Source organism: Musa acuminata, chromosome BXJ2-11 (assembly GCF_036884655.1).
Source record: "Musa acuminata AAA Group cultivar baxijiao chromosome BXJ2-11, Cavendish_Baxijiao_AAA, whole genome shotgun sequence".
NCBI lineage: Eukaryota > Viridiplantae > Streptophyta > Magnoliopsida > Zingiberales > Musaceae > Musa > Musa acuminata.
The window spans coordinates 33,579,880-33,607,745 of record NC_088348.1 but is presented as its reverse complement, the minus strand read 5'-3'; the positions used below and the strand labels follow the sequence as shown (position 1 = coordinate 33,607,745).

General features: G+C 39.8%; 3 protein-coding genes across 4 annotated transcripts; all 3 read right to left on the bottom strand.

Annotated features, from left to right (window-relative positions):
* Nucleotides 1–1,704: 1,704 nt before the first annotated feature.
* LOC135627047 (protein TORMOZ EMBRYO DEFECTIVE-like) lies at nucleotides 1,705–14,870 on the bottom strand. The gene is made up of 14 exons (XM_065132997.1): nucleotides 14,496–14,870; nucleotides 13,676–13,858; nucleotides 12,013–12,162; nucleotides 10,881–11,089; nucleotides 10,497–10,782; nucleotides 10,073–10,207; nucleotides 9,515–9,633; nucleotides 7,836–7,992; nucleotides 7,487–7,733; nucleotides 7,325–7,401; nucleotides 5,303–5,422; nucleotides 2,915–3,045; nucleotides 2,670–2,844; nucleotides 1,705–2,359 (listed from the first exon to the last, which is right to left on the bottom strand). The coding sequence occupies exons 1-14, from the start codon at nucleotides 14,799–14,801 to the stop codon at nucleotides 1,964–1,966; spliced, it is 2,691 nt and encodes an 896-aa protein (XP_064989069.1). The 5' UTR covers nucleotides 14,802–14,870; the 3' UTR covers nucleotides 1,705–1,963.
* A 327-nt stretch (nucleotides 14,871–15,197) lies between these two features.
* On the bottom strand, nucleotides 15,198–22,387 carry LOC103972499 (uncharacterized). Of its 2 annotated transcripts, none has more exons than XM_009386856.3 (5): nucleotides 22,179–22,387; nucleotides 19,101–20,128; nucleotides 18,226–18,495; nucleotides 17,666–17,757; nucleotides 15,198–16,451 (listed from the first exon to the last, which is right to left on the bottom strand). In XM_009386856.3, exons 2-5 carry the CDS (start codon nucleotides 20,100–20,102, stop codon nucleotides 15,560–15,562), a joined length of 2,256 nt encoding a protein of 751 aa, XP_009385131.2. In that variant the 5' UTR covers nucleotides 20,103–20,128; nucleotides 22,179–22,387; the 3' UTR covers nucleotides 15,198–15,559. The 2 variants fall into 2 exon arrangements, with proteins under 2 accessions (XP_009385131.2, XP_009385130.2); XM_009386855.3 differs by lacking the exon at nucleotides 22,179–22,387 and adding an exon at nucleotides 21,499–22,058.
* Nucleotides 22,388–24,690: 2,303 nt separating this feature from the next.
* Nucleotides 24,691–26,778, bottom strand: LOC135627045 (large ribosomal subunit protein eL38z/eL38y). Its single transcript, XM_065132996.1, has 3 exons — nucleotides 26,622–26,778; nucleotides 26,056–26,239; nucleotides 24,691–24,890 (listed from the first exon to the last, which is right to left on the bottom strand). The coding sequence occupies exons 1-3, from the start codon at nucleotides 26,622–26,624 to the stop codon at nucleotides 24,868–24,870; spliced, it is 210 nt and encodes a 69-aa protein (XP_064989068.1). The 5' UTR covers nucleotides 26,625–26,778; the 3' UTR covers nucleotides 24,691–24,867.
* Nucleotides 26,779–27,866: the final 1,088 nt, after the last annotated feature.

Genomic DNA, 27,866 nt, shown 5'->3' with positions numbered 1-27,866 from the left:
ATTTTTTTTTTTAAAAAAAAATAATTTATTTTCATTACCATTAAATTGCATACAAACTGATACTCCGACTTGAAGTCTATTAACATTACAACAGTGCACAACCGTGCGCAATGCGTGTCAATATCGACATGCTAAAGATATCTAAATCGATGCACGCTGAAATGAGATACTAAAGGCCTTTGAGCATCAAGAAAGCATAGTAACATCTGCAAATAAATATGGTGTAGGAAGAAGAAAGAATTCCATTTGATCTGATGCTCGTCCACTTTGACCTCGTCGACAAGAGAGAGATGAGAATACAAAGGTCAACAGAGTATTTTTTTCAGTTGATAATTGCGAAGAACATATATGTATACAAGAAAGTTTTCTGTGAAGGAATATATATAACTTGGGGATCACATCATGGTGATTATTGATCGTATGACGGAGCTTTGGGTATGGCTTGGTTTCATCCGTTGCCCGGACCCTTGGCACTGGGGCCGTGTGACAACGCCTCCAGCCACACCGCAAGGGTGGCTCCTCCCTCCCGGCCGGTGCTCTCGGAGGCCACGTAGCTCCCGCCAGTGTCATCCGGCACCAGCCTCGCTGCTGCAACCCTTTGCAGGCTCGGCTCGATGACGGTCGAGGCGACGACGATAGTGAGCAGGAGTGCACCAGCCGCGCGAGGCCTCATCGACCTTGCCGTCGGAGGAAACCGGTCCAAGGTTTCGGTAGGAAGAGAGGAATAACCACGAGAAGATCGCTCGGATTACTATGAAACGTTGGAGAACTACACGTCGATGATGGGTGTAGGTGGGAGTCGTAGTGGTGCATGAACGAGGGAGGATTAGTGTTTATTATTATATAGGGGTGGCGTGGTGGATGGCTTCATTGACACGCACAGGCGGTTGAAAAGGGAGGAAAGAAAGAATAGACATCATACGTAGTAAAACTGTGGAAGGAGGTATGGACTCCGCGAGTGTTTGAGGCGTGACGCCGTTTGCGAGCAGACTCAGTTTGCAGACTGCCGCCATCTATTAGCTCTTGATTCCAAGTATTGGCCAATGAGATGGCATAGAGTGGCAGACTTTAGGGGTAACCACAGTGAGTTCAAAAGTCTCCGCCTGATTCTAAATTCCAAGTCCTCCACGAGCTGTTCAAACCCGCCACCGGAGAACTCCATGCAAGATTCAAGCTCACGGCAGTTTGGTGGGCCGTCGGGGTGCGTGCAGGTCACGGAGTTGGAGCAAATGTTGCGGTCACGGTCACGGTCACCATCAGAGTAACAACTTGGTAGAATGGTTGATTCACATGCTTAGATTCAGTCTAACTTGCTTGGGAAAATGCCAAGCACAACATGATGAGCACGAGAGGTTGCGAACATTGTCGTCCCGATGTTCTTACTTGAAGAAGGTGGACAGAGACGGAGAGAGACTTTTTAGAGTCGTACTTATGATAAAAAAAAAAAAAAAAGTCGGGGAGATCAAACAGATTAAAAGATCCTTTTCAGAGTTGCATTTACGATAAAAAAAAAAAAAAAAGGTTGGTGAGAGTGGAGTGGTCGCATCTACCATGTATGGACCAAACCAATCACAAGAATTAATTAGCTACGGCATGCTATGAGTTTGGGAAGATGGCCATAGTTTGTAGGTTGGGACAGACAAAATAGCCATCTCATCAAGGACTTCCCAGTTATCTATGAATACACCAACTACACCATAAACGTGAAACAAGTTCATTTTCTTGTATGGTAATAATAATACACTGCATCGAATGTAATCAACATATGTTACAAGTCCCAAAAAAGAAAAAACAGAGCAGCACTGCCATCAGCGGAGGAATCTCTACTGTATGATCTACAAGAAAACAAAATACTCTTACATAATACACCAAAAGAAACGGCCGACCGAACTTGTAACGCTAGCTACCAAAATTCTCTTTTTGTGAGACGAGGAAGGTGGCATGGAGAACGAGGAACAAAAATTCAGGCCTCCACTGAAATGGTTGAACTGTTCTTGTGCTTTGTCAACTTGACTTTCTTGGTTGAGCCTTTCTTCGATTTTCTTGATTTTCTTTTCTTCAAAGATGTCATACTGTCCATCTCGTTAGAGGTCGATGATTTGCCTGTGTCACCTTTGCACGATATCTCATCTACTTGGCTATTACTTTGAGGTGCATCTTGTTCGTCAGCCACACCATTCTCTGAAGCCATAGGATGTTCTCCATTATTTGGAAGGTTCGTCTCCTCTGGGTCGACAACGGACATCCTGGTCAGAACATAGTCCAACAAAAAGGTGCTTCTCACGAACCTGTCAATCCTGCTAAAATGCCTCTGCGAATAAGGTATAAGACCCTCAAGGAGTTCACTAACACCCTTAACCTGAAAAAGAAATAGCTAAAAAGGTCAAACAACTGATACTAGTCCTTCAAGATTAATGAATTCACTTTGTACTAATTACCTAAACCTTTCTCTAAAAAGGGGATAGTACATGTCCGTGTGTGATATTTAATTGGTTATCAATAAATGAGCAAGCAGCATATAGATAATGGAGGCAGAGAAACCTAAATTTGGGTGAACCAGAAAAATGTCTAGAATAAATTGAACAAAAGTTTATCATTAATTCATCACAAAGTGAAGACCATGGTTGTGGCTTTGGATCTCGCAAACATTTCTGAGAGCAGGAAGATACCTCCACAATGTCAGTCGGAGGAAAGATTCTGAACATTCGAAAAAGCACCGCCTGTGCAACATGACACAGTTTGGGCTTTGTGTTCCATTCCCGTACATATTCAAGAAGCACATGGATTTCTTCCTTTCCAAGACCACCAAGAGCCTTCTCTATTGGGTCTTCAACATCTCTTCTCCTGCACAACACCACAAATGTTTGTAGGGATGGACAATAAGCAAAAAAGAGGTACATTGATTGTTGCTAACCTGCAAAGACGTGAAAATAGATCAAAGAGTTTGTGTGGTCTCCGAAGTTCAAATGCAAGTTGAATCGCCTTTGCATAATCAGCATCTGACACAGCATTTTCCAGTTCTTGCGCCCTCAAAATTGCTTCTTCCTGTACCAAGAGAAAAACTCAGTGCACAAAATATATGAGAAAAGCGAAAAGCAACCATAAGTTCCCTTCACTCATATGTTGAACAAGGGATGTTTGCTTCAAATCAACTGATCCGTGCATGATTTTGCAGAAATACGTAAATCACATGATATGGGATCTTAAAGAGGTATCTGGAAACTCAAGGTGAGATTTTTACGATCTGGGACCCTTACAGTACGTATTCTACACAGTGCCACTAGATGTTCCTTCGTGAATTGGGTAAGGGTCTTCCCAAGAAAAGGCAACCACCGAAACTTCAGATAGGTATATGTGCACTCAAAACCAAGCCATAAATCTTACTGATGGAGGGAAAACAGAATCGGCGACAGCATGCTGTTACATGAAAATGAACAGTACTAATTGGGTAAGGGTCTCAAGGGAGGGTAACCACCTAAACTTGAGATAAATATATGTGCACTCAAAACCAATCCGTAAATTTTACTAATGGAAGGGAAAAAAGAATCAATGAACAGCATACTGTTATTAATGCAAAGAAGAGCTTTTGATGTTAAGTAGCAGCAAATCAAAAGGCTAAATTGATTTTGCTTACCAAAGCAATAAGTACCAACATAAATTTGTCTGAAGTTACCATGGCTGCTGAAGCAGTTGCACAAAACCTAGCCAAATGGGTAACTAAGTAATTAACTTAGTAGGTCTATACCATTGGCTCCAGCAACAAGATCATACTATAAATGTGGTTTTTTTACAGCTAGGGGAACCTTGAAGAAAATTTTGAAAGCAGTAAAGCCATAATAATCTGTCTTATCAACTAAGTGTCAACGAAAGCAAGAAACTCCATGTGATCTTAGAAACCAAGAAACATTTTTTTACTAAACTAATAACCTCTCAGTTTTCAAATGGATTGTCACTGCTTTAAAATAAAAATAAGCCTAACAGCCCAAAAGATCATCTACTTGACAGGGTAATCAGCAATATCATTTCATTGTGTTATCTTATATATACCAGAACCACAGAAATAACCGTCTGGTACGGGAACACAGACCACAATTTTCCGAACAAAGATTAGTCTAACAAAATTCCAAATACAATTGCTATTTCAATAATGTCCAGATACATCATGTGTTACTGAGTCAGACTTCTACTTCAAGTGCTAATTCCATAGTCATTGTACAAAACAATAAACATAAAGAATCATAGTAGTTTCCCACCCTGGTCGTACTAAGGCACACAAGTTCAATTATGGTGCCATGCATCCCTATTGGCTTTGCCTAACAATCATAGGGTAGACCACGAACATACCCACCAGAATAAGGGTGGTGGCAAACTTCTTAGTAAAACAAGATTGTTCTGTAGTCTAAACATGACAGTGCCTTATCCACTGGGCCCTTTTCTATTAAAAAGGAAATTTATATAATGTAGAACACCAAGTTGCTGCAGAAAAAGCAGCATATCATTAGACTGTTCACAGAGTTTGACAGCTACCACTAGGGTTAGGTCATAGGATAACAAGAATATTGCACACATTGAATACCTATGAATAGTTGATGATGCAGTATATCATGTCATCCAGTTACAATGTAAGTTGATACAGTATATGTCTATACACAATGCAAGGATATTTATGACACATGAAAGCAAAGCAGCAAAGTCTCTCATAAGATAATATACCAAGTGCATCAAATACTAATTCCAGTATGTCTTGGAATTGTTTAAGATTGGCAAACATCATTTTGTAATAAATTTTAGCCTATTCATACTCTGCTTAATCTTTGGCTATTCAACCACAAGAAACGTAACCTGATTAAAACAAATGAACAAGATGATGTAACGGCACTGCACATTTAATATGGCTGAGATGCTAAAATCATCTAAAGGGCGCCAAACTATAAGTTTCTTTAGCAAATGCATCTTTCATGTGCCTCAGTACAATCATGTCATGATGGTGGTTTGATCCAAGAACATTCTCACATACAGTTCTCAAAACACTTACAAATTTACATGTCAACAAAATTCTACAATATCAAGCATATAACGGAGTGTTGACCATAATGTTTAGCATGACAGAAGTTCCTGGAAAAGATTAACATCTCTATTAAAGAGTGCTTTAGCACTGAAAAGATTTTACAAAAGCATATATAGAAATATTTAATACTATGCTGACGAATCGCATTTGTAAAAAGCAATATGCATTGACTAATAGGGTGCAAGGACAAAAAAAAATGTTTGAATCGTGAAGTACTAGACAAATTTGACTCACCTCTCTAAGAAAGGCTTCCTGCTTATCTGCAGCAGTTGAATCATGCCAAAAATTAATTAAGGCATCTGTACCACCAGTCACTAGCATCTCTGTCTTCTTCCCAACAGCCAATGACCAAATCTGCAAAATATAACAAAAGTGAAAATATGTAAAAGCCAAACTACTCTTTGCACGTTTGAAGCTAATTAATTATGTTGGAAAATAGGCAGCAACAGAACTCTTGATATACAGCAATCATTGCCAATAAATATCGTACATATTTGGGATAGAGGAGAAAAAGTAAATTAGGGCATGCAATGGCCAGCAAGAACCAAAGCATTAATTTTCAAGACATCAATTCATCTAATGGGCAGAAAGCACTAAAATTTTAAGCACCAAAAATGTGATATTGGCACAACATGATTGATTGGGATGCTTTCAAACTACTCCAACCAATCTTGGCACTAAATAAAGAAAAAGAAAAAAAAAATATACAACTGGGCTTAGATATAGGTCACTTCTCAACCCTTATCCAGCCTTGGGAACCTAGCTAGCACCAGGCAGTAAGATGACAATCACTGAGCTAGGGATTATCCCTTATAATTCTCAACAAAACAAATAATGTTGAACGGGTCCAATCCTATTATTTCATCTGCTGAATACCTGGATAAGTAAAATATTCTTAATAGCCCAGTTCTGGGTTGAAAACCTTAAGAAAGCTGGCTGATTTGAACTTGACAAGCCAGTCCAAGACCCTATTTTTGGGTGTGGGAACCTGGTTGGTTTATTAATTTTGGCATATTGACATCCTATCACACAGACCAAACCAGAAGGCTAATTCAAGATTTGTAAATTTCTAGGTTGCTGATGTTATCTAGAAAGATTGTTATAAATATAAGCTTCAATTGTCAACTAATACAAGATTGATTAAATTTAACTCCAAAATTATATCAAACTTAGCATGAAAGTGTAACTTCGATGTCAGACACCAATTAGACCACCAAATGAAGTGTTGTAGGCTCAAGCAAGTTCTAATAGTTCATGGACACTCATCACAGTAATCACCAATCTGATTTTTAGTTCCAGTTGGTTAATGGGTTTAGCTTTCTTCTGCTTACTATCATCAATCAAAGGTTAAGATCCCTTCAATATTTCAGTTATCGAATTTTAAGCTCATATATTTCCAAAAGCTTGGAAATGATGGATGACTAGCAGGATTGGTGAGGCAGCAGTTGGTGATTGGGAATTATGCATAAGCTCCCATAGCGATAAAAACGATATCAGGCCATAAACACAGGAATATCCAAAAGCTTCAATATTGCAAGTATATTGACTTAAATGCCAGCCCTTTTAGTCAAATCATAGAGTACGGTCTTAAAAAGACAATCAACCAAGGTTTGGAACACTTGAACCTAATGATCCTTTACTTTGAGCCCTAAGTTATTAAAAAATAATGTACCATGCACCCGTCCCTTAGAAAAGCAACTTGCACTTCAATGAAACTAACGTAAGAAACATTCAGTTAGGCATGAGGTACTCGCACTTCAAATTTGAGAACTCATACAATGGGCTAGTAAAAGACAGATTAGATTATCAAATAAACAAGTCACATAACAAGTAATGAACTTCCCTTGGGATAGTATTTCAGAATTCCTCTATTTTTCTTTAAGATGCATGGCATATTTTTTATAATAAGATTTTCTCATTTTTGAACTAAGAAAAGCTGTGCATAAAAAAAACTAGAAGACAGTATAAGCAACTTCGAGAAGAAAGGTAAGCTGAATATAACAAAATTTTGACATGAATTTTGGAGGATGGTTGGGTTCACATAATCTTCGGTTGGGCTCTTTCAGTCTTTCCTTCACAGCATGAGAAGCAAATCATGTAATGACTGCCGATTTACAATGCATGGTGACTTATAAAAAAATTGCAATTACTAAAATAACTAAAAACACAGGCAAGAAATTATATGAATACAAAAAGCTTACAGTACAACATCACCTATCTCAGAGAGTATAACAGCAGACAAACAGAAATTAGTACCTTGCCTTCATGCTGGTCATAGGTTGCAATGCACTCACTTGTCTTGATTGTCCAGAGTTTAATTAAGCCATCACCACCTGAAAGTGGAAATATTCTGCTTCAGAAGATACTTCTAGAAAATTAAAAACATATGAAGATTGATCACAATTTGTCTTTCTTTACCACATGAAACAAATTGGGTCCCACGTGAAAGAAATGAAGCTCGTAATACACTTGAAGTATGGCCTTCAAATGTTTTTAAGCATGAGCCATCAGAAACAGCCCATATCTTTATAGTTCTATCACCAGATGATGTTATTACACATTGATCTACAGGAGAGAACTCCACAGACCAGATTCCCCTTTTGTGCCCTTTAAGCACAGCTACAGATACTAGATCAGGAAGTCTCCAAATACAAGCAGTGTGATCCTAAGTAATAAAAAGGTGAAAGAAGTATATATTAGAGAATCAACCAAAAATTAGGTTTACTGGTGAATCAGATAATAACTAAAATTTGAACCAGTTGTTAACCTCAGAACCACTACAAACAAGACTATCATTGGGTGAGACGGCAAGAGAATTGATGTCTTTATCATGTGCAGCCACAACTGCCTTTGCTTTAAGGGAAATCTCCTGATCCCCATCTTCAGAGACACCTTCAAAGCTCCAGACTTTAATGGTCCGATCACTAATATAAGATGATATTGGTAAGAATATCAAAGAAATAGACAAAAAAAATACTCAAGAGTCAAGACAACTATCCGTATACTAGTATTATCAAGGCTTGTGGCAGCAAGTTCAATGGAAAAGGGCAAGAAAAGAAAACAGAACATACATATATATTGTCAGTGGAAACCCTCCATACAGAATTAAATGAATAATGATTAAAATAACCATTGTTTTAGCCTTTTAGGGGACTACTATAACAGTTTATGATGTGAACCAACAAGCACAATGTTCTAAATCTATTATAATCTTTTTTAGAAAAGGTCATCTCATGCTGTCATTGAAAATTGTATATTTTTATTACTGTAGTTAATGAACAGTGAGGTATCTGATACTGGCCCTAAGTCCAAATCAATTGTGAAAGGGTCACCTTAGCAGGTAACAATGGATTGAATATATAGAACATATATTAGAGAGGGTTATGGATAATGGTAAAGTGCCAAGTGTCCTCCCATTTAAATGAATAGCAGATATAGAGATGACTCATGTCCTCGGAGTTGCAATTGAGTTAAAATGTGCCATATTATTTAATGTATAAATGAAGACATGCTTTAAGTTCATCATGAGAATGGTTCAATGCTCTTATTTGACCAGATCACGACAAGAACCATAAAAGCGGTAACAAAATTCAAAAGAGAGTCTGCTTCATGAGTAAGCAGGACACAAAAATCATAATGTAGACAATGGAGAAGAGTGTAGTCAGATGTGCAAAAGAACTAACCAAACGAATATGAAAACTTATAATCTTGAGATGGTCAAAGTAACCAGCTAATGCACCAGTAAATAAAAACACGATCAGCATAGTCTTGAACAAGCATCTCCAACAACAAGAAAAGAAAGAAAAAGATGAGGACTCACTAAAACTAATATGAAACCAAGAAAGAAACAATAAAATGTTGGTTTAAAATTTGTATTTGAAGCAGAAGCACTAGCAATCATGCCTACATGCAGCTAAATACTTGTCACAGAAGAAAAGCCCGCTATGAAAAAGAAAATTCAAAAGATGTTTGTTCAACATAAGCAATACAACCAAGCAGGATGATGTTTACTTTTTACTTCAAAAGCATCACGAATCCTGCATGCATAAGTGGAAAATGGATGACCAAAAATAAAGGCTTTAAGAATCATCATTTTTCCAAAGGAATGAATAAAATCAAAGAGTAACAATTCATACACATTGATTTGAATGGAAAACCTTTATTTCTCCTACATCAGAGATTCTTATTCTCTTTTTTTAATAGTCTAATTTAAAATTTTCTGAGATCTCTGAGGCAGTACAGAATAACTGTTCAAGATATTCTCCAAGATTAAAATACACTTCACATATTAAAACAGCATATAACTTAGCAATAGCTAAAACATCAAAAACTAAAACACAAAATGATAATAATAACATCAAGTAACCAAATCTGTACCACAAATGAACAGACAAAGTATAGCACGAGAGTCGAGGATGGACCTTCCTGTTCACTTTACAGACTCACCTGCTACCACTAACCAAAAAATTCTTCCATTTCTTAGAAAAAGCTACAGCTCCAACAGCGCCCATATGACCTCTACCAATTCCGATACAATGTCTGCTTTTGACATCCCATAACCGGACCTATAGCCACGAAGAGATAAACATTACTGCTTTAAATAAAATGAAACAAAATAAAAGAAAGATTGATGGGCTTGGTCTAATAAAACACTAGAAACTAACATTTCATTGGGATTGAGTCCAACGAAATGGTAAAATTAATAATGTTAGTACGTGTTTTGCTATTCCAACATTAAGTCGATTGAAGACTTGAAAAACAACAAGGTACTTAAATGTTTTCTGGTATAAAATTCAACAACAAAAATATTAGATTATGAGACAAGGTTTGCAGAATTTTCAAGCTATGCCATCATAAGCACAAGTTTGTAGCCTTACGGGTCCAAGATTCAACATAGAGATCATTTGACATGGTAATCTAAGCCCTAATCATTCTGTGTTTCAAAAGAGAAAAAATTGAAATAACGGTTGAACAGCACTGTAAGCAAGCAGGAATGTCACTCACACTATTATCCTTGCTTCCTGTTACCAACATCGTTCTCCCATAAGTTGAAATGCAAGTGTCAATGCAGACAACAATGTCTGTATGCCGCACTAGAACATAGGCACATGACATGGATGCAACATCATATACTCGCACCTGCACATGGTCAAGATCAAATATGAAAAACCGACTTGCTTTTATCCAACAATGGATGAATACATAATTCTCTTGCTCAGATACACAATTTTAGAAAATCAAAATGCAATATTCTTAGACCACCATTATGCATCACAAAGTAAATAAACATCACAAAATAAGACTCCTACAATCAAGCTAGTATAATAATTAAGGAGAAGAATACCAATATGGATGCCGACTGATCAGCATGTTGAATACAAGTATTTATTGGATCATCAAATTTAAAAGAACCAATTCAAAAGTTTACCTGTTCCAGATTTGTAGCAACAGCAAGATATTGTTCATCATCACCTAGAAACTTCATATCAAGAATCTCTTCATTATATCCTACAAGTCTCTTGTACAAGTTCAACTGAAGCATTCCTCCAGCAGATTTCATAGGGCAATAAAACAGAAACTGCTGGTCAGCGGTTACACAGAGCAATCCTAAATCTGAAGGTAATACAACAGCTGATAGGAATCCCCTTCTCAAGTCATCCTCATCAGAGCCAAGGGTTACATCTGAAGATTGCTGCTCATATAAGCAAACTGCACTGTTGCAAAAGAGACCTACAGAATTAGTTCATAAAACAATCTCCTAAGCATAGAAAAAGGACAAGAAAGTGCTACAAGTTTTGTTTGATAATCATACCCTTCCGAGCTCCATATACGTACAATCCCACGTTCACCAACAGTCAGAAAGTAAACTGGAGCTGAAGCACCAGGTTTTCTATGCCCACTGGTTTCCAAAAGGGCAGACAAACAATTACCAGGTTGAATGATGCAAACGGTTTCCACCATCTCATATGTTGGTATTGTCATATTAAAGCTATAGTTACGCAGGTCCCATTTGTTCACAACCTGTATGGTTTTCAAATTAATTTATTGTTGGTCAACACGGAAACAATATTGAATACAACGACATAGTGCACAGAAAATATATGGTTGAATTTGTAACTACAAATGTATCAAATTACAGATAAAGTCACCACTAGCAAATTTACATTATGATAGGCAAAAGAGCAAGAAAATGACAGTTTAATAGACCCATCTAGCAACAAAAAAAAAAATTAAAGAATAGTTGACTTGTTTCCTCAAGCTAGATACAAAAACTGATACATCAACAAAATCAAATTTAAAAGCAGAATTATTGACATAGATTGAATAAATTAAACAAGGCTTTAGCCTTGTTCATGGGTTTGTATTGTTAACCAAAATTAAAATACAATCTACTATAATATCTAAAAGTGTGAGCAAACATTCATACAAAAACACAAGACAAACAGAAAATCAAATTGAAAGGCCCTTGTCCAAGCGGAGGTCTTCATTGCCATCATGGTGGTTTAGGATCCCACAGCTGCCGAACACAAATTTAGTTGTCCCAGCTAATCTTGCTTGAGAGCTTAGGCACCAACTTTGGTGTTTGCTTGGCCTTCTCTTTCCTTAAATTTGATATTAATCAAATTTCATATCCCTACAATTTGTCCTTGCTTGGGATCAATTTTGGCAGCAATCTTTCAGTCCAAATAAGATAGCTTAATTAATTTAGATAGGGAAAGGAAGAACACCATTAATCACAAAAGAATAAATGAGTTCCTCACACCAAAAAATTATAAACAAGGTATAATTCTCCAACATGAATCATGTTGATTTTTTTAAAGTGAAAATTATCTTTGCAAATGAATTGCCTAAGATAGACCTGCGGTAATCAAAGCAGCAAAATCAATATTAAGATTTTAATACAATTAAAATCAAGGACAATAATTTTGAAGTTTAGATCATACCTTATCTCTTCCAGCACTCAGTAAAATTTGGCCATCTTCAGATAATGCCAATGAAGTCACTGGTGAGAAATGTTTTTCCAGCACTGCAACACACTTTTTAGATTCAAGATTCCAAACTCGAACACTGGCATCATCACTACCTGAGAATAGCTGGTATATCCAGCACACAATGATCAACACATGAAAGATTCAAACACATTTTAAGGAGGTAAAAATAGAATCAAGATCATCATATTGCAATGTTCAGTTGATAAATAGTAAGCCTCTTGTTAAGGAGAATGTGAATTAACAGATAAACATTGTATGGAGGCTATCATCCACATCGAGAGTATACTGGGACCCATAGAATATTCTGCATAGCATCAAGCTATAAGTTGAATATGATCATCATTCAAACTTCTACCGACAATAAAAAAAATGGATGGGTGTTAAAAAAGAGTCATGCTTCATTTTTCCTTGCTATAGACCACTTCATTTTTCCGATCAATTGCAAGTTATTTCTTAACAAGATAACTACATCAACTTTCTTCCAAAAAAGATTATTCCATAACATGCATTAACAGAATTCAAGAATGGAAAGAACACGTTAAGACCAATGTTGCCAAAAGGTGATTGGGCACCTGCCTAAGAGCTCGAGCAAGGTAGGGCAAGGCTCGAGCACCTCAAGCCTCTCCAGACCAGGCACGGGTGTCTTAAGTGTAGTGTCGACTCGGCTCACCCAAGCCATGAATCACACACAACATAAGCCTGAATCCACATGCCGCCCGAGCAGGATTATGCACGACTCAAGCATGAATCACACCCAAATGGGGCATGGTTCAGTATAGTCCACTTAAACTTTGCATAATTTTTTGCACCTAGTTAGAAGAAGTGGTTGTAGTGACAATCAAAATCTTGCTCCTTCCATTGCAATCATACTTACAGTTTTGTATTGTATATAACCATACTCTCAATCTTATCTAACATGGCTCTTTAGTTGTTTGATTGAATTCATTTTCTAATTATTACCTTTATCCTTAACTATATTTTCTCATTGTTTTTTTAAGGTAGGCACCTTGCTTAGCTCGCACGAGCACCTAACACCTCAAGCATTTTGGAAACTTGGCAAGCACCTTGCATAGCATCTAGTGGCTTTAACAACACTAACAACAACATGCTTCCACTAAGTCCCTTAACTTCTTCACATTGGTATATCAAAAGGCTGATGTTTCTCAACTTGTACAAAGTAGAAACTGTTGCTCCACCCAGGACAGATAAATAACAAGATAGTATAAACAAACGTTAGATACAACTACACTTATACTCCTTGAACATAACCGCCTCTCATCATACTCCATGGAGAGACCGATGACTGTCACTTGTTGCTCTCAAACAAAGAATAAACTCTTCACTTATTATGAAAAATGTTACGAAGATTGGAGAATAACCCTCACAATTTCAAGGTTTCCTATAAAGCAATCTACGTAGACCATGTAATTTAAGAGCAGTTGAGAGCTTTTAAGCATTTCTATTCAAAGAAACAACTGATGAAAAATTATGGTTTCGCTAGCTAACTTGATGAATTTGTTAAGAGAAAAGATTTAGGAAACCATGGTTTACTATTAGCAGCAACTGATAGATTTTAAGGCAAGAACATAGAAAAAGAATGTATTGTAAATCTTACAAGTAACCGGTTTGGGTCGGTGTGGAACTTGATGCATGTCACAACTCCCTGGTGACCTTTGAAGAAATGCGTGCAAAAACCACCATCTACATCCCAAACACAAACCTTTCTATCTGCTCCTCCTGTTGCTAGCAAACCACCAGAAGAATGGCATGACATGGTCATAGCTGGACCATCATGGCCCTGCTCACAAAAAATTGACCACTTATTTTTTTCCATGTGATAAATTTGAACTCAAAAAATTTAATAAATGATAAGGACATGGTCCAACATAATTATCAATTAGATTACTAAATAGGCAAATTTTGATAGTAGAGGTTGAATGATGCTTTTTTTTCACTTTCTCCATTAATCATCCAATAGACTACTCATGATTTGTCTATCAGAGCTGTAGGGAACCACATATAAAAGATTAAACAGTTTTGGAAAAAAAAAGTTTAAACAGTTATTCCCAGAATCATCCTTCTTAAGAGTACACGACTCCACAAAAAAAAAAAAAAAAAAATCAAAGAGAGACAGAGTACAAGTCGTTGAAATGAGAAATCTGCAGAAAAAAAGATCAGACCTTTCAGAGTAAATGAAAAAGAGCACGATGTGATATGCATCCCTAAGTTAGTTTAAAAAATGAAAAACAAGGGAGTCATATCTGACCAAAACCACAAATTTCCAAATTTTAGTTTCTCTACGATACGGATCAAAGATGCTTTCAAATTTTCAAACTTAAATTTGTGAACATTTTGTTTCTTGTATTAAAAACCTAGAAGGATGAAGAGTCGAGCTTTATTAGCTTTCATCGGTGCATCCTATTGTTCCTACGTACCTTCCAAGAACGAACGCACTTGCGGGAGGAAAGATCCCAAACCCGGATCAGTCGGCTGTGGCCTGCGGAGAAGAGAAAGCAGCCATCGGGGCTGAAGGTGAAGGCGGTAACAGACTCTGAATCACAGCCAAGGCTCGCCAGTACGCAGGCATCGGAGGAGTTCACGATCTTTATCTCGTCGCCGCAAGCGCAAGCGAGGGAGGCGCCGTCGGAGGACACGGCGAAAGGGCCGCCGCTGTAGAATTGCTGCAGCGACGACACGCAGCGGTAGCTCCGCTTAAGGGCCAGTGGAGTCGGCGCCGCCATGGATGGCGAAGCCCCTGGCGAGGATTGGGGTTTCTGCAGCGAGGAGTAGAAGACAAAAACAAACCGATAGGGTTTTAGGGATTTATAGGTGCGTGACGGGTTTCGAGCGCTTTCACGGTGACCCGTTTTGAGGTTCAACATCTGGAATTTTGGAGCCCATAACAATTTGGGCCGTAAGAACCAATAACCGGCCCGTCTGTTCCGGTCACGTGCTCGAGGGGAAAACTTAAAAGTCTTATGCCTATTATCTTCGTCTTCGTATTAATTAATTTATTGTACGTGTTTTGCACGCACAGAACTACTACTTGTTTGAAGAAACCACACCCTTTTCCATCCATCAGAAGAACGTCTCCAGATATCAATTCTTTTTTTGCTGAAATCTAAAGCATGCTCAGCTAGAACAAAACTTCATTAATTCGATTGCAATATCGATCTGTACGTGTCATGCTAATAGGCTGACTACCTCCAAATCGTTCGTCACCGGTAAGTACAATTAGTTCAGCAGCACAGGCAACCAGAGAGTTCAACACCACCATATGCTTGGGGTCTTCCACGAGAAAATTAAACGATAGACTAGCAAAGAATCGACTCTATCACACACCCTTAGGATGCTCCACTCCAGGGATCAGATGCTGGGTCATGGTATTGGTTAGATCACGCAACAGCATTTCCAGGCAATAGGATCCTGAAACGGAGTCCGGTAACTCAACAAGTCCCCGGCCATCGCCTGCTTCGTGATTCGTGCAGTCCCATATCTGTCATCCCCTTCGACCCGGCCGGCCTGCGCTCGCGGGCGGCGCCGGCGCCGGCGGCTGTGGCGCCGAGAGCTGGACCCCGCCGCCAAGCGCGACGGCAGCGGACTCGACGTGGGTAAGCAGGTACTCGTAGATCTTTTTCCTAAGCCGCTCGACCGTCTCCGTCGGCACGCCTTCGCCAGGACCCTCGCCGTCCTCCGGCTCCGAATCGGCCTCCCCTTCGCTTCGCCGGCGGCCGATCGCCTCCAGCCAGTCGTTCACCCTCTTCAGCTGCGACAGCATCGCGGCCACCTGCTCCCGGTCGGACGGCCCCGGCGCGGACGCGTCGGCGTCGAGGAACCTCTCCACGAACCCCAGGAACCATACCTGGGCCTCCCCCTCCAACGCCCGTGCCAGCGCCGCCCCCTCCTCCAGCCCTCCGCCGCGCTGCCACTCCGGAGGCGGCGACGGAGGCGCCGCTCCCCGAGCCTTCCCCCTGGTCGCCGACGCCAACGCCGGGGACGACCTGGATTTCGACTGATGGGAGACTTTCGAGGAAGCGACCGCAGTCTTGGATGAACCCTCGAGGACCACCACCACCGATGACGCAGCGGAGGCAGGTGAGGGCTTGTGGTCGTAGAGAGAGAAGGGGGAGAGGTCGGTGGCGAGGGCGGCGCTGACCCAGGAGGTGGCGCGGCGTCGGCTGTCAGCTGAGGCTCTCAGGACTTCTTCCGGGATTGGGTCGACGCCCGGGAGCGTCTCCGGTGAGGTTACTGCCAGGCTCCGGGATTTGGTCTTGGAGAGGGAGTCGGTGACCGTGACGGCACGAGAGAGGGAGGAGTGGAGGGCGAGGAAGTGCTCCACGGCCGGCTGCGGGTTGTCCTCCTTGGACGTGGTGCTTAGCTCAGCATACATACTGTGACAGAACAAACAAGTAATCAACGTCAGTTCAACGCAAAATTCATCTGTCCCACTTCGCAGGGGAAAAACAAAAAAAAACAAAAGTATCAGTCTGGAGATATCCAGAACTCAAAATCTGTGGAAAATCTAGAAACTTGCAGGACACAGAAGAAGATATTGGATGTTAATGATGCAAAGATTCAGATTACAAAAACAAAAAGATCAGTTCTTTTTCCAAAAGTTTCCGTGAGATGAACCATTTTCGACAATTGAGCTTTCAAGGTGACTATATTTCCACTCATTATTCTAATTGATCCTCACTCAGTTTTCTGTCACTCCTGCCGCATCTAATCTGGATTCATTCACTCTCCCGAAATCACACTAAGCTCCCCTAATTCTGCAGTATCTAATTATGACAGGGATTAATTATGGTCCAAGGGATTCTAAAACTCTCCTGAGAATTCTAAAGGATGTATGTAGAAGCCAGTTAGAGTGACAATTTTCACTTAAAGGTTATCCTACTATCGAGAATAACATAGATGATAATAGCAGGAAAACTTCAGCCTACTAAGCATTCAATAGCCTTTTGTGTTAACACAATAAAGCAATCTTGCACCAGTTTTTTTGTGACCAAAAAAAAAAAAAGAGAAATAGTTGAAATATTTATTTGAATTTAGTCACAGGGCAGAGCCTTACAGTCACTAGCAGTGCAAGAACTCAAATATCCTCATAGATTGGAAGGTGCCAAGCAAATTTACTATTGCATGGATGTTAGTTCACAAAAATCTGATAGCTAAATGTAAAACAAAAATGTACATGACAAAGAATATTTTTAAGATGAACTTTTGCTTGAGAAATTTTCACAGCAAAGCTGATGAAGCAGTTATAGTTTTAGATCAGGTAATTGTCAAGGGATATAACTTGTACTGGACAAAGCAGATCATCAAAAGATAATTATCATGTAGAAACTCGAACGTGTAAAATGGGAGGCATTCTATCACAAGAAGGTTATGTTAAAAGAGTCAGATGCCTCAAATTAAGACAAGAATATCGTGGACAGCCTCTGTCTATCAAGGATACAAAATTAGATCAAGGTGAATAAAAGAATCTATAAGTAGAAATTCAAGTAGCACGCCATGAAAGATCCTATGATATGCAGAGATCTTGACAACCAATACATAGATGGCTGCACGATAAAAGTTATGACAAATAACTTCTAATGGTAATTACCTCAAGCACCGAATCAAGGTCTCTGCTGCAGAAGCCTCTTGCATAGCCTCAACAGCAGCCAGTTGTGCTGCATCCCTGTACTTCAAAAGCCCCTAAAAATTTACAAATGATCTGTTAGTCCAGGTCACCACCACATAGCATTACCAAGATCCTTTTACTCTTACAATCATAGAGACATGGTTACACAGAAGGAATGCTTGATGTGTCAGCCTACGGCTGGTACATACATTGTGCCAAGTGGCACTTACGGGTGTCATATGAAACCTATGTGAACCATGGATTGCAGTTTCACAATACAACAGTCTGCATCTCCACGTAGATGCCAACACAAATATGTACCAGCAATATTTTTTGTGTATGGCTAGCTTAGCTCCTTTAGAATATAGTGAAGCTACAAGGAACATATTCAGATTCAAACGGTCTAAGACACACTAGTTACATACAACAATGAAGACAGAAAAAGGATGATTTTTTATAAACTTAGACAAACCACAGAACAATCTTAACAACTTAAATAATGAATCTAGTTTTGTCAGATCACATAATAACATCATTCATACCTTTCCTAGTTTTGCAAGAGATGATGGAACTGGTTGCCATGAGACACTACCATCTGTCCATTTTCTGTTAGGAGCAACTTTGACTAAGTTAGCAAAATTTAGACTGTGAGTGATCTCTGAAGACTTCTTTACAGCAGCAGGTCGCTGTTTAGCGGATTTATCAGAATCATCTGCAGCAGCACTTGCAGTGTTTTTCTTCATGGGAGACTGAATCTTGCTATCCTCCTTAGGTAACAGTTTGTCATTTGTCAATGGCTTCCGTCGAGGAGCCTGCAAGTTAGAAAAAGTAAATGCTATGACACCCGAGTGAAATACAGTTCATACTTGGCTTCTAAAGATCCATTATAAATGTGCTGAAAATAAATAAGTCTAACTTCACTGTTCTTATGTTTGGGTGATATAGTGGTGCACAGATTGATATTCATATCTTGGAACTGTATGTATCTAATTGCACGTTTTTTTCTAAAAAAAGTATCTGCAAGTTTGCTTTCATTGTACAACGAAAAAAAATCTGCAAGATTGCCTTGATTATTTGACTTTGTAACTCAACAAAAGTTCCACTTCAAAAGTCCACCTGTTTCCCGTAGAGAATGAATCAGATACTTATTAATAGTATATAAAGTTTCTACAATCATGAGAACAACATAACAAGAGAGCTTTTCACAATCAAAATATTAGAATCTTTTTCTATTAAACTAACCATTAATGTACTTATTTCCACGAAAAAGAAACAAGGAAAATCCACAATGTTCTATAGAATAATAGCAACTAGCTTTAATAAATCCACAATGTTCTATAGAATAATAGCAACCGAGATATATAAACACAAATATATAGAGAGAGATAAATTAGGATCAATTCAGAAATAAACTCACGGTGGTGCTCCTAGATTCAGATTTTGTGTCAAGTTTGGTTGCTTTCAAGGTAGAACAATCTCTACCCTTGAACTCCAGATTCCCCTCCCAGCTTTTTCTCAAAGCCTTGGGTCCTAACTCGATGCTTGGTACCAAATCTCCTAACAAGTTCCCAGCAGAAGACTTCCTACGGGCGGTGGTTACTTTCAAGACAGAGGCTGCCTTCTCTAACAGACCAACTCTTGGTGACGCCGGCTTCTTTAGGCCCTTGGCTCGTGCTTGCTTCTTTATTTCATTGGAGAACTTCTCAAATGATGCAGGCAAAGAATAGACACTGGTTGGTGATGAAGGTATCGACCGTGAATTCATTGATCTTGATTTGACAGTGTCCTCCTCCAATTTGCCATTGCATGCTTGCTTTGAGAGTAAAGAGCTTGACCTACTAAGTGAAGACTTTTTCTTGTCCACATCCTGTGCTTGCCTTGAGAGAAAAGAGCTTGACTTACTAAGCGAAGACTTTTTCTTGTCCACATCCTGTGTTTTAATAGTTAGCTTAGAGGTCCCCAACTTGCTCTTTTCATTTTCTGAAGATGTGCTGTGGTTATGCTTCGAGTCACTGGATGGCTTTGGTTTCTCTGCATCAAGGAAACCAAGAGAATTGGTGGCAACGAGATCCTCGGGGTTCCCAACACATGGGTGACGACCAGGAAGTGGCCTCACACCTTTAAGGATGGGCACAGGGGAGCCTGCCTCAAGGCGGTCGACATGAATGAACTGACCTAGTTGGATCTTATCACTTAAGATGAGGTCATTGTGCTCATCAGGCAGGGAAACATATGTTGCATGGGAAGAATCAGACACCTTAAGATAAAATCCTTGGTTGGTGAAGATATCACTCCCAGCAAGAGCAGGAACAATGCTCACAACCTGGAGGAGGGATGACCGATGCTCTCCAGCAACCTTAACATCAGTGTTCATGTGCTGGAGGAGCTTGATGAGGATACCTGGGACCAATGAAGCCATTTGCTGCAACTCTCAAGCACATTAGTCTGCAAGAAAGGAGAGAAAATTTTAATACACAAAAATAGTCATGTGATTACGAATAGAGATTATTGCTGGCTTGTCGGTTATTCTTATGCATGTATAGAAAAGTTGATCAAGCTTGGAGAACAATGCAGATTCAACTTATATATTCTCTTTGCTATTGAATTACCACCACAGAAAACCATTTTATGCTGCACAAGGTGCTGATATTCTAAAGCAGCCGCATGAGTATTGGTTATGTAATGGCTGCACAAACACATAACACAAACCAGAACCTACAAAAATCAATCAAGTTCAGTTCTTGCATATTTTGTTGGAGAATTATTTGCAAACAAAAAACTTCTCAATAATACATTCCCGATATGTTTTTCCGACAAAGAAAATCAGGTATTAATCACAACAAACACCAATATACAACCAATAAACAACGAATTTGAGATGTTGGAATGCTGAAACTGGGATTTCATACCGTGAGAAGATCATATCTTACAACTACAATATGAGAACAAGGTTATCGGTGGCACGGTTTCCATAGTAATGAAAAGTGATTTGTCAGCAAATTCTACCAAATGCTTGCATTGTGACTTGGAACAAAAGATTTCGGACATAAAACTTCAGAGGTCAGAACTTTGAAGTTTTAAATAGGAAGTAAATCCAGACATTTCAATCAAGGAACAAGATGTGCAGGCTTGGAATTAATAGAAATAGTCAATGAACTAGATGTGCAGACTTCAAATGAAATGAAATAGGCAGGCCGTAAGCAGAGTTGCCAAAAGAGGCCAGACCAGAAAATGAATTTTGTGCAGTGAGTTAAGACATTGACCACCACAGACTTCAACAACAAAGTGAAGTGCCCGGAAAGCAAAATCATTTAGGATAGACCACACGATGAGCATCCACGGATCAATGAATCACGCAACGGAGAGATGAAGTTAATTTCCCATATAACAACTATGCGAGAGTAGCCCTAATACAACAAGAAGCATAGAAGAAAACTTCAAATCGAGGCAGATACAGACTAAAACTGCCAACCACGAGATGGTGAGGGGCAAAGGAAGACAGTTTTCCACAATGAAACCGATCAAAGAGGTAAAAAATTGCGCAAGCTGGCTCTTGAGATCCAAAAGGACAATCAAAATCCGTCTCAAACGGATCAACAACTCTGTATTGTAAGGTGACCGGATGAAAAAGATGCGATCTTTCAACAAGTTCAACATCTTTATCCCAAATCCAACGACAAAAAAGATGGATCTTTATAGATCTCAAGGACGAAACCCTCATTCAAGTCAATCAACAAAGGAAAAGAAAACCTTCCTTTTCGTCATTTCACTGATCCGAAAAGGGAAAAAATGGCCGCGGCCCCAACAAAGCCAACCTTTGTACAAACTCTGGCGGAAAGCTCGCACGCCGGGAGCCCAGGGGCCGGTGATGGACCAACAAAAGCGCCTCCTTTCCCAATCTTCTTGCTGAGGAACCGATCAATCTCCCCGTTTCCGGTTCAAGAAGGGCGTAGATACGAATCCTTGGCGCACAGTCTTTCAAAGAGGAAAATGGGGTGACAAGGGAGCTCCGATCCCCCGCTGATACGACCAAAGGGACGACCTTTTTAGTGGAAGTAGTCCGCTCTCTCGTACCGCAAAGAAGCCGGTCTATGATCGATCACATCCCCGAATAAGCAACCGGGAACAGGGGTAAAGCAGTGCGCCCCGGACACACGACGCGACCAGCGTTCGACAGAGGTAAAGTCTCTCTCTCTCTCTCTCTCTCTCTCTCTCTCTCTCTCAACTGTCTTTGAGGAGCAGTGTGATTGGTGGGGATGTCTGCGGCCGAAGACTGACGCGACTCAAAGGTTTTTCTGAACCTGTTTCTGTTTTTTTAATCTCACATTCGCTAATAACAATCTAAAGAGGAGAAAGCATAAGAAAATTCGATTTTCTAAATCATATTCGAGGAATATAACTTGATGAGATGTGAGCTTCCAATTAAAACCTGTTTTTTATATCGATTACAACCCGAGGAAGAGAAAAAAGAGGAGGATGAGATAGAGAAAAGTACCAAACTATGTCTGTTGAGATATCAGTTTCGAAGGCTTCGATCGTATGATTATTAAGCTCATTTGCTCTGATTTGATGTACTGCAATTTGTTCTTCGCTTGTGCTTCGTTTTCTCGTCGGACTAACAATTTATTTCTTCTACATCATCATCATTAAAAGGGAGGCAGAAGAAGAAGAAGAAGAAGAAGAAGAAGAAGAGTTTGTGACTCGTAGTAATTTTGAGGGCGATTGGCATTAGGTGGGAATAATTAGGGGTTTTGATTACGTCATGTGGAATCGATTGCGTGGCGTCTCAGCGATGGTCGATGCCTCCGATGGATGCGGTGGCGTTGGGGTTACCGTCAGCGGTCAGCTCACCAGAGAGTGATGGGATCTTTTCTAAAGAAAATTTGCACATACACCCCTTCACATTTAACTATTTTTATATAAACTCAAAAGGATGTAATATAGGAAATAAATCTCTATCGATTGGTCCTCGTCGTAATGATTTTGATCCTCAAATCATTATAAATAATTCTTAAAAATATTCTATATATTTTAGATGATCCTCAAATTTAGATTCATCATCCTGAATTGAAGTCCTAGAAATGAGAAGCCAAATTGATCATCGAAAAGTGTTAGGGTCAAATATATACGAAAAATATTTGAAGAGATATATATATATATATACATATTAAAATTTGAAGGGGTCAAATATACTCTTTCTTCTAAACTTTCGAAAGGATACATATGTGAAACCTCATAAAAAAAATATTGTGCTTCGTTGGAATGTATACGCAAGCATTGGACTGCACTTTCCCAGTGGACGCATCTCTCTCTCTCTCTCTCTCTCTCTCTCTCTCTCTTATTTTGTATGGTTACACTGTATTCTTTTATGATAGATAGGGGTGGCTACATTGGACCCAATCACACGGTACCATATGCCATGAATAGTATTTTAATTGAGTCGATGATTGAGTTTGATATACCTCTTAACAAAACCAATAATTACTAATTAATCTCATACCTAATTGGTTACCAACTTTATTATAGTACTCGTAAAGATAAATATAATTTGACGACGATGGAGGAGTACAGATCACCCTTTATCAACTAACTTAATCAGACACCTTTGTTTTGTCAAGTATTTATAGCTCACCCAATACTTATTTTATCAACTAATTACATCTCAATCGATAAGGATTTAGTTTCACATTCGTTGAGAAATAGACGAATCAAAAGCTCATAAGTTTATCGAGATAAAATGGTTGTGATTTCTTTTACTCGTGTCCATCGATAGATAGTAACTTCACGATTCCTGCTTTATGTTCAGGTTGTGGGTACCTTTGCCTTTGGTGCCAAGTTGTGATTCGCCGCTCTTAAGCATGCATGGGAGGAATTGTATCGGAGTTGACTTTGATACTTAATCCTCCATAAATAATACCTTTATTAGTTAATTATATATGGATGTTGGATTTTTTGTTTTAACCGAGTCAATGCACATACCTCAACTCCCTCACCGATTAAGTTTCGTGCCTCGGCATCTTTCCCAGCCAGTGGTAGACCGAAACATGCATGCATGCATGCATGCAAAAGGGTGTTTAGTAGCTGTAGACAAGACAAAGGAGGACACACATACACACCGAAAAGGGCGATTCCGGTCGATGATTTCCAACAGACAGACAAACAACACAGAGAGAGAGAGACACACACACACACACACTCTTTGGAAGGAAGGAAGGAAGTGCACAGGCAGATCCGGCTGGGTGTCTGAGCGTGCACTCATACTCCATCCTTCCTTGTTCTCTATATCTGTCCAAATTTAACTCACAGTCGTGAAATTGCAGACCTCAAGTATCTCCAACCTTGCACAAAGTGCCGGACTCCCCACAGGTGCAGCAGAGAGAGGTACCACACGAGAGGCCAAAACATTTGCACGCTCGTATCACACTTTTCTTCGATGATCGTTCCCAACCCATTAAGAAAGCCGGCCGACATGATATCATCTGTGTATAATGTTTCCTTACCAGTAATCATCAACATCTTTAACTGTTGGTTAGTTATATTCGACAGAAGCTCGCTCGGCGGCGTAGTCAAGATGATTGAGTTAGTTATATTTGATAGAAGCTTCGATCGCATATGATTAGTAGGGAAGATTTATTGTATCCTAATAATGTCACATCTCGTTGCATGACCATTGCGATCTCTCTAGCAAACCGGCGGTGAGATGGAAAACTCTGACCAGGAAAAAGGAAGAGCTTGGTGCCCTGTGTTTACGGCTGGAATACTTGGAACACGGCGGGCGGCCAGCATTAACAAGATGGTACCAATCCGGCGAAGAAGCCAACCTTAAAATGAGGAAACATGAGAATAGCTGAACCGACAGCTTATCCAGTCTCGATTGTTCCCAGAATTTGATTGTCAAATCACAGCCATGGTTTCGATATAACAACGAAAACATACACCTTCTGTGACTGCTTATAGCATGCATCACACAAACACACCCACACCGAAATATAAGCAACACATGAAAGTAAACCAAATACCAAAATTTCAGATTAAATTAAATAAAATGGCCGATGGAACATTCAGAGTACATAATTAGTTGATTTCAAGATTACAAATTCAAGTCTTAACTTGGGGAAACATGAGTAATAAAATCAGAAACTGATAAGAAACCTCCTCGGCACGGCAAGATGGTATCTTCGACTTCATACTTCTTGGACGCTCAGACCTGCAACATTACACCCAACTTATTAATTTCGAAGCATTCTCCAAGAGATCATTGGTGAATGGATCACAAGGTAAAGGACCTGTAATTAATTAAACAAGACATAGCACACCATCGCAACAAAAACTTTTTTCAGAAAGCAAAGGCTGGACGACATATAAATGGTTTTCGTGATTCATAAACAATCAGCTAGTAAACAAATCTCCCCTGTTTTACTTTGCTTTTTTTTTTTCCTCTGCTGCTTAGCAGAAACCATAAATGTAATGAAGTTTCAATTACACCTGTAGTTATTGCTCTTTCTCCTTGATCATGGCACAGGTGTGTGTGTATATATATTTGGTTGAGAACAATACTTGCCTGAGGCACACAACCAGAGATCCAACCCTTCAATAAAAAATTAGACATGAACCCAGACATATTCACACAAAATCTTTCTAGTTTTTGGTGAACTATCCCATGTGACTTCAGCAAGGATGGAAGAATAGCACCCTGATGTTAGCTGATCTATAATCTGTTTGCTAAAACATTTATAAAGTCTCTGTAAGAGGTGAAATTATCCATACTGGTAGTCCTACCCAACGACTGACTAGTGCTTCCAACATTAAGAATATTCTGATTCAGAATCTGAATGAATGTGTGATGGCATAGCTTGATAAAGTTTTACAAGTATCTAGAGTCAAAGTATGCTTGATAAAGAATAGAACATTGCCCTGGAGTTCTCCGGAAGGATGCTGATGAGCTGCACCAGCGACAACGTCATTCAGTAACATGTATCTGAATGAATGTGTGATGGCTCTAAGAAGGCTTCAGTGTTCTCAACCATATCATCGATACAGTTGTTACCGGCAGCTCAAGAAAATAGTAGAGCAAGGAAAGGCCGAGATGCATGTCTAGTGTTACTAGACATGCATGATTGTCTTGGTAAAAAATTATGCATAGGATTAATGCAGAACGAGGGAAAATCGAGTAATTATAGTTTGCAGGTGTCCAAGAAGGCCCGGCGATAAAGCGAGAATAGTAGCACACAGAGAAATGGATTCTAATGCGTACGAGCACAGAAGCATCTTTCCACATCCACCAGTTCGAAAAAGGAGAAATTTCATACACTCTCCGAGCATCATCTGCTGCTGTGAAACATGCGAGAGACATTGAAGACACCACCACGTACCTGGAGGAAGAGATTGCTTCAACTTGTCTGCCTTCTCCGAGTCAAAAACGCACAGCGTGTACAGGTACTTGGAACAGCGGACCTTGAACTTGACGACATCCTTGCTCCTCTTTATTTTCACCGAACGCGCATCTTTCCTCCTCGCAGTGAGGAGAAAATCCTTAATCTCATGAATCTGCTTCGGCTGAGAACATCCACAAATTATTTAAAAAAAAATCACATTTTTTGCTTGAAGTAGCTAACACAAACGCAATGGATATCGGCAAAAAGAACAACTTGCAAGCAAAAAAGAAAAGAGGATATCCTTGTATACAACGGAACGAAAAAAGGGAAGCAAAAACGCGTAGATCTTAGCATCAAATGACGGATTCGAAAAGGGAACTCTAAAGCCAACTGCATAAAGAACAATCGAACGAGAGACTACCACCTTAGATAAAAAGAACCGCCCCAGGCATCGAATCACCGGATGAATCAACAGAACACACACACACACACAGAAACATTAATTCCATACGTCGTGAGAATCAGCACACCAACATTAGATGCCAAGCGGGTAAGAAAGTTACCATCTTGATGGGTTTCCGAAGGAAAAGGCTGGCCGCCGCTGGCACCCCGGTTACTGGAAACCCTAGAACCAGAGGAGAAGAGTGTTGGCTTGGCTTATATATGGCGACGACAAAACCCTAATTCCTGATGTCGACCTATTGACATCCATGCCCTTACGAATTGTGGTCCCTTTAACGCAGCGATACAAACCCTCGTGGACGGATCGGGTTGGGTTGCTACAGAATATTCACTTAGTCAATCACGCTGTCAACTGCGATTCAGCTTTGCACCTTAGAACGTTGAAGAGATGGGATTGGGCACTCCACCAAAGATAATCCAAGCCACAAGATAATAGCCGTTAATCTTCGTGAACGTTGAAGAGATGGGATTGCTTAGTCAATAACAAAGACGAGGCTCGGACAGCATTAACAGTCTCATGAGTATTGATAAGGTATATTTTGAGTTCGAACCACGTCACAATCAACGCCACATCTAGACATCGCCAAGTCAGCAAAAGGAGCATTGACTTACTCATTGAGGGGCTCTCGTACGATCAACAGTCAACGCCACCGCCACCACCATGCCTAGCCTAGCCATCAACGCAATGCGTACGGTCAACCCTCGTATAGTAATATAAAAATCTCATGTCGACATCTGGCCGAAGAAAAGGCAAAAAATAAACCAACCAAGCACTGACTTACTCGTTGAGAGGCCAAAGTCGACAATCACCCGACGAAGGTCTTCTGTGCAAGAAAACGACCACCCCTGAGCTACGACCATCCCGACGGAAAGTCGTCAACTAGCATCCCGACGGAAAGCCGCCAACCAGCGCCTCATCCTGAGGGCGTGACCGACCTCAGCAACCAGCTCAGTCGGTCGAAGACTCCCGACATCGACCTGTCGACCAGACCGTGCTAACTTATCGATCACGACGTATCAGTTCATCAACAAGTATAACAACAATGAAAAATTTAAGAGAAAATATTCTACCCAGGCTGTATAATATTTATTTTGGCACAACCTACTATAAAACCCAACAATTTACTATTACCAAGATTAATTACTATTGGCCCAACGCTCCATTTTTCATCTTCATCCTAACTTAAGCTTAGAGAGATTGACTTGAGCTCGGCATCGACGATCACACCATTAAACTATTATTTTATTTTATTTTTAAAAAAATCTGAAAAGTGATCCGAAAATATTTTATAACTATATTTATTTTTGTTTTTTAGATAATATGCGACATGAAACATTGACCAGCG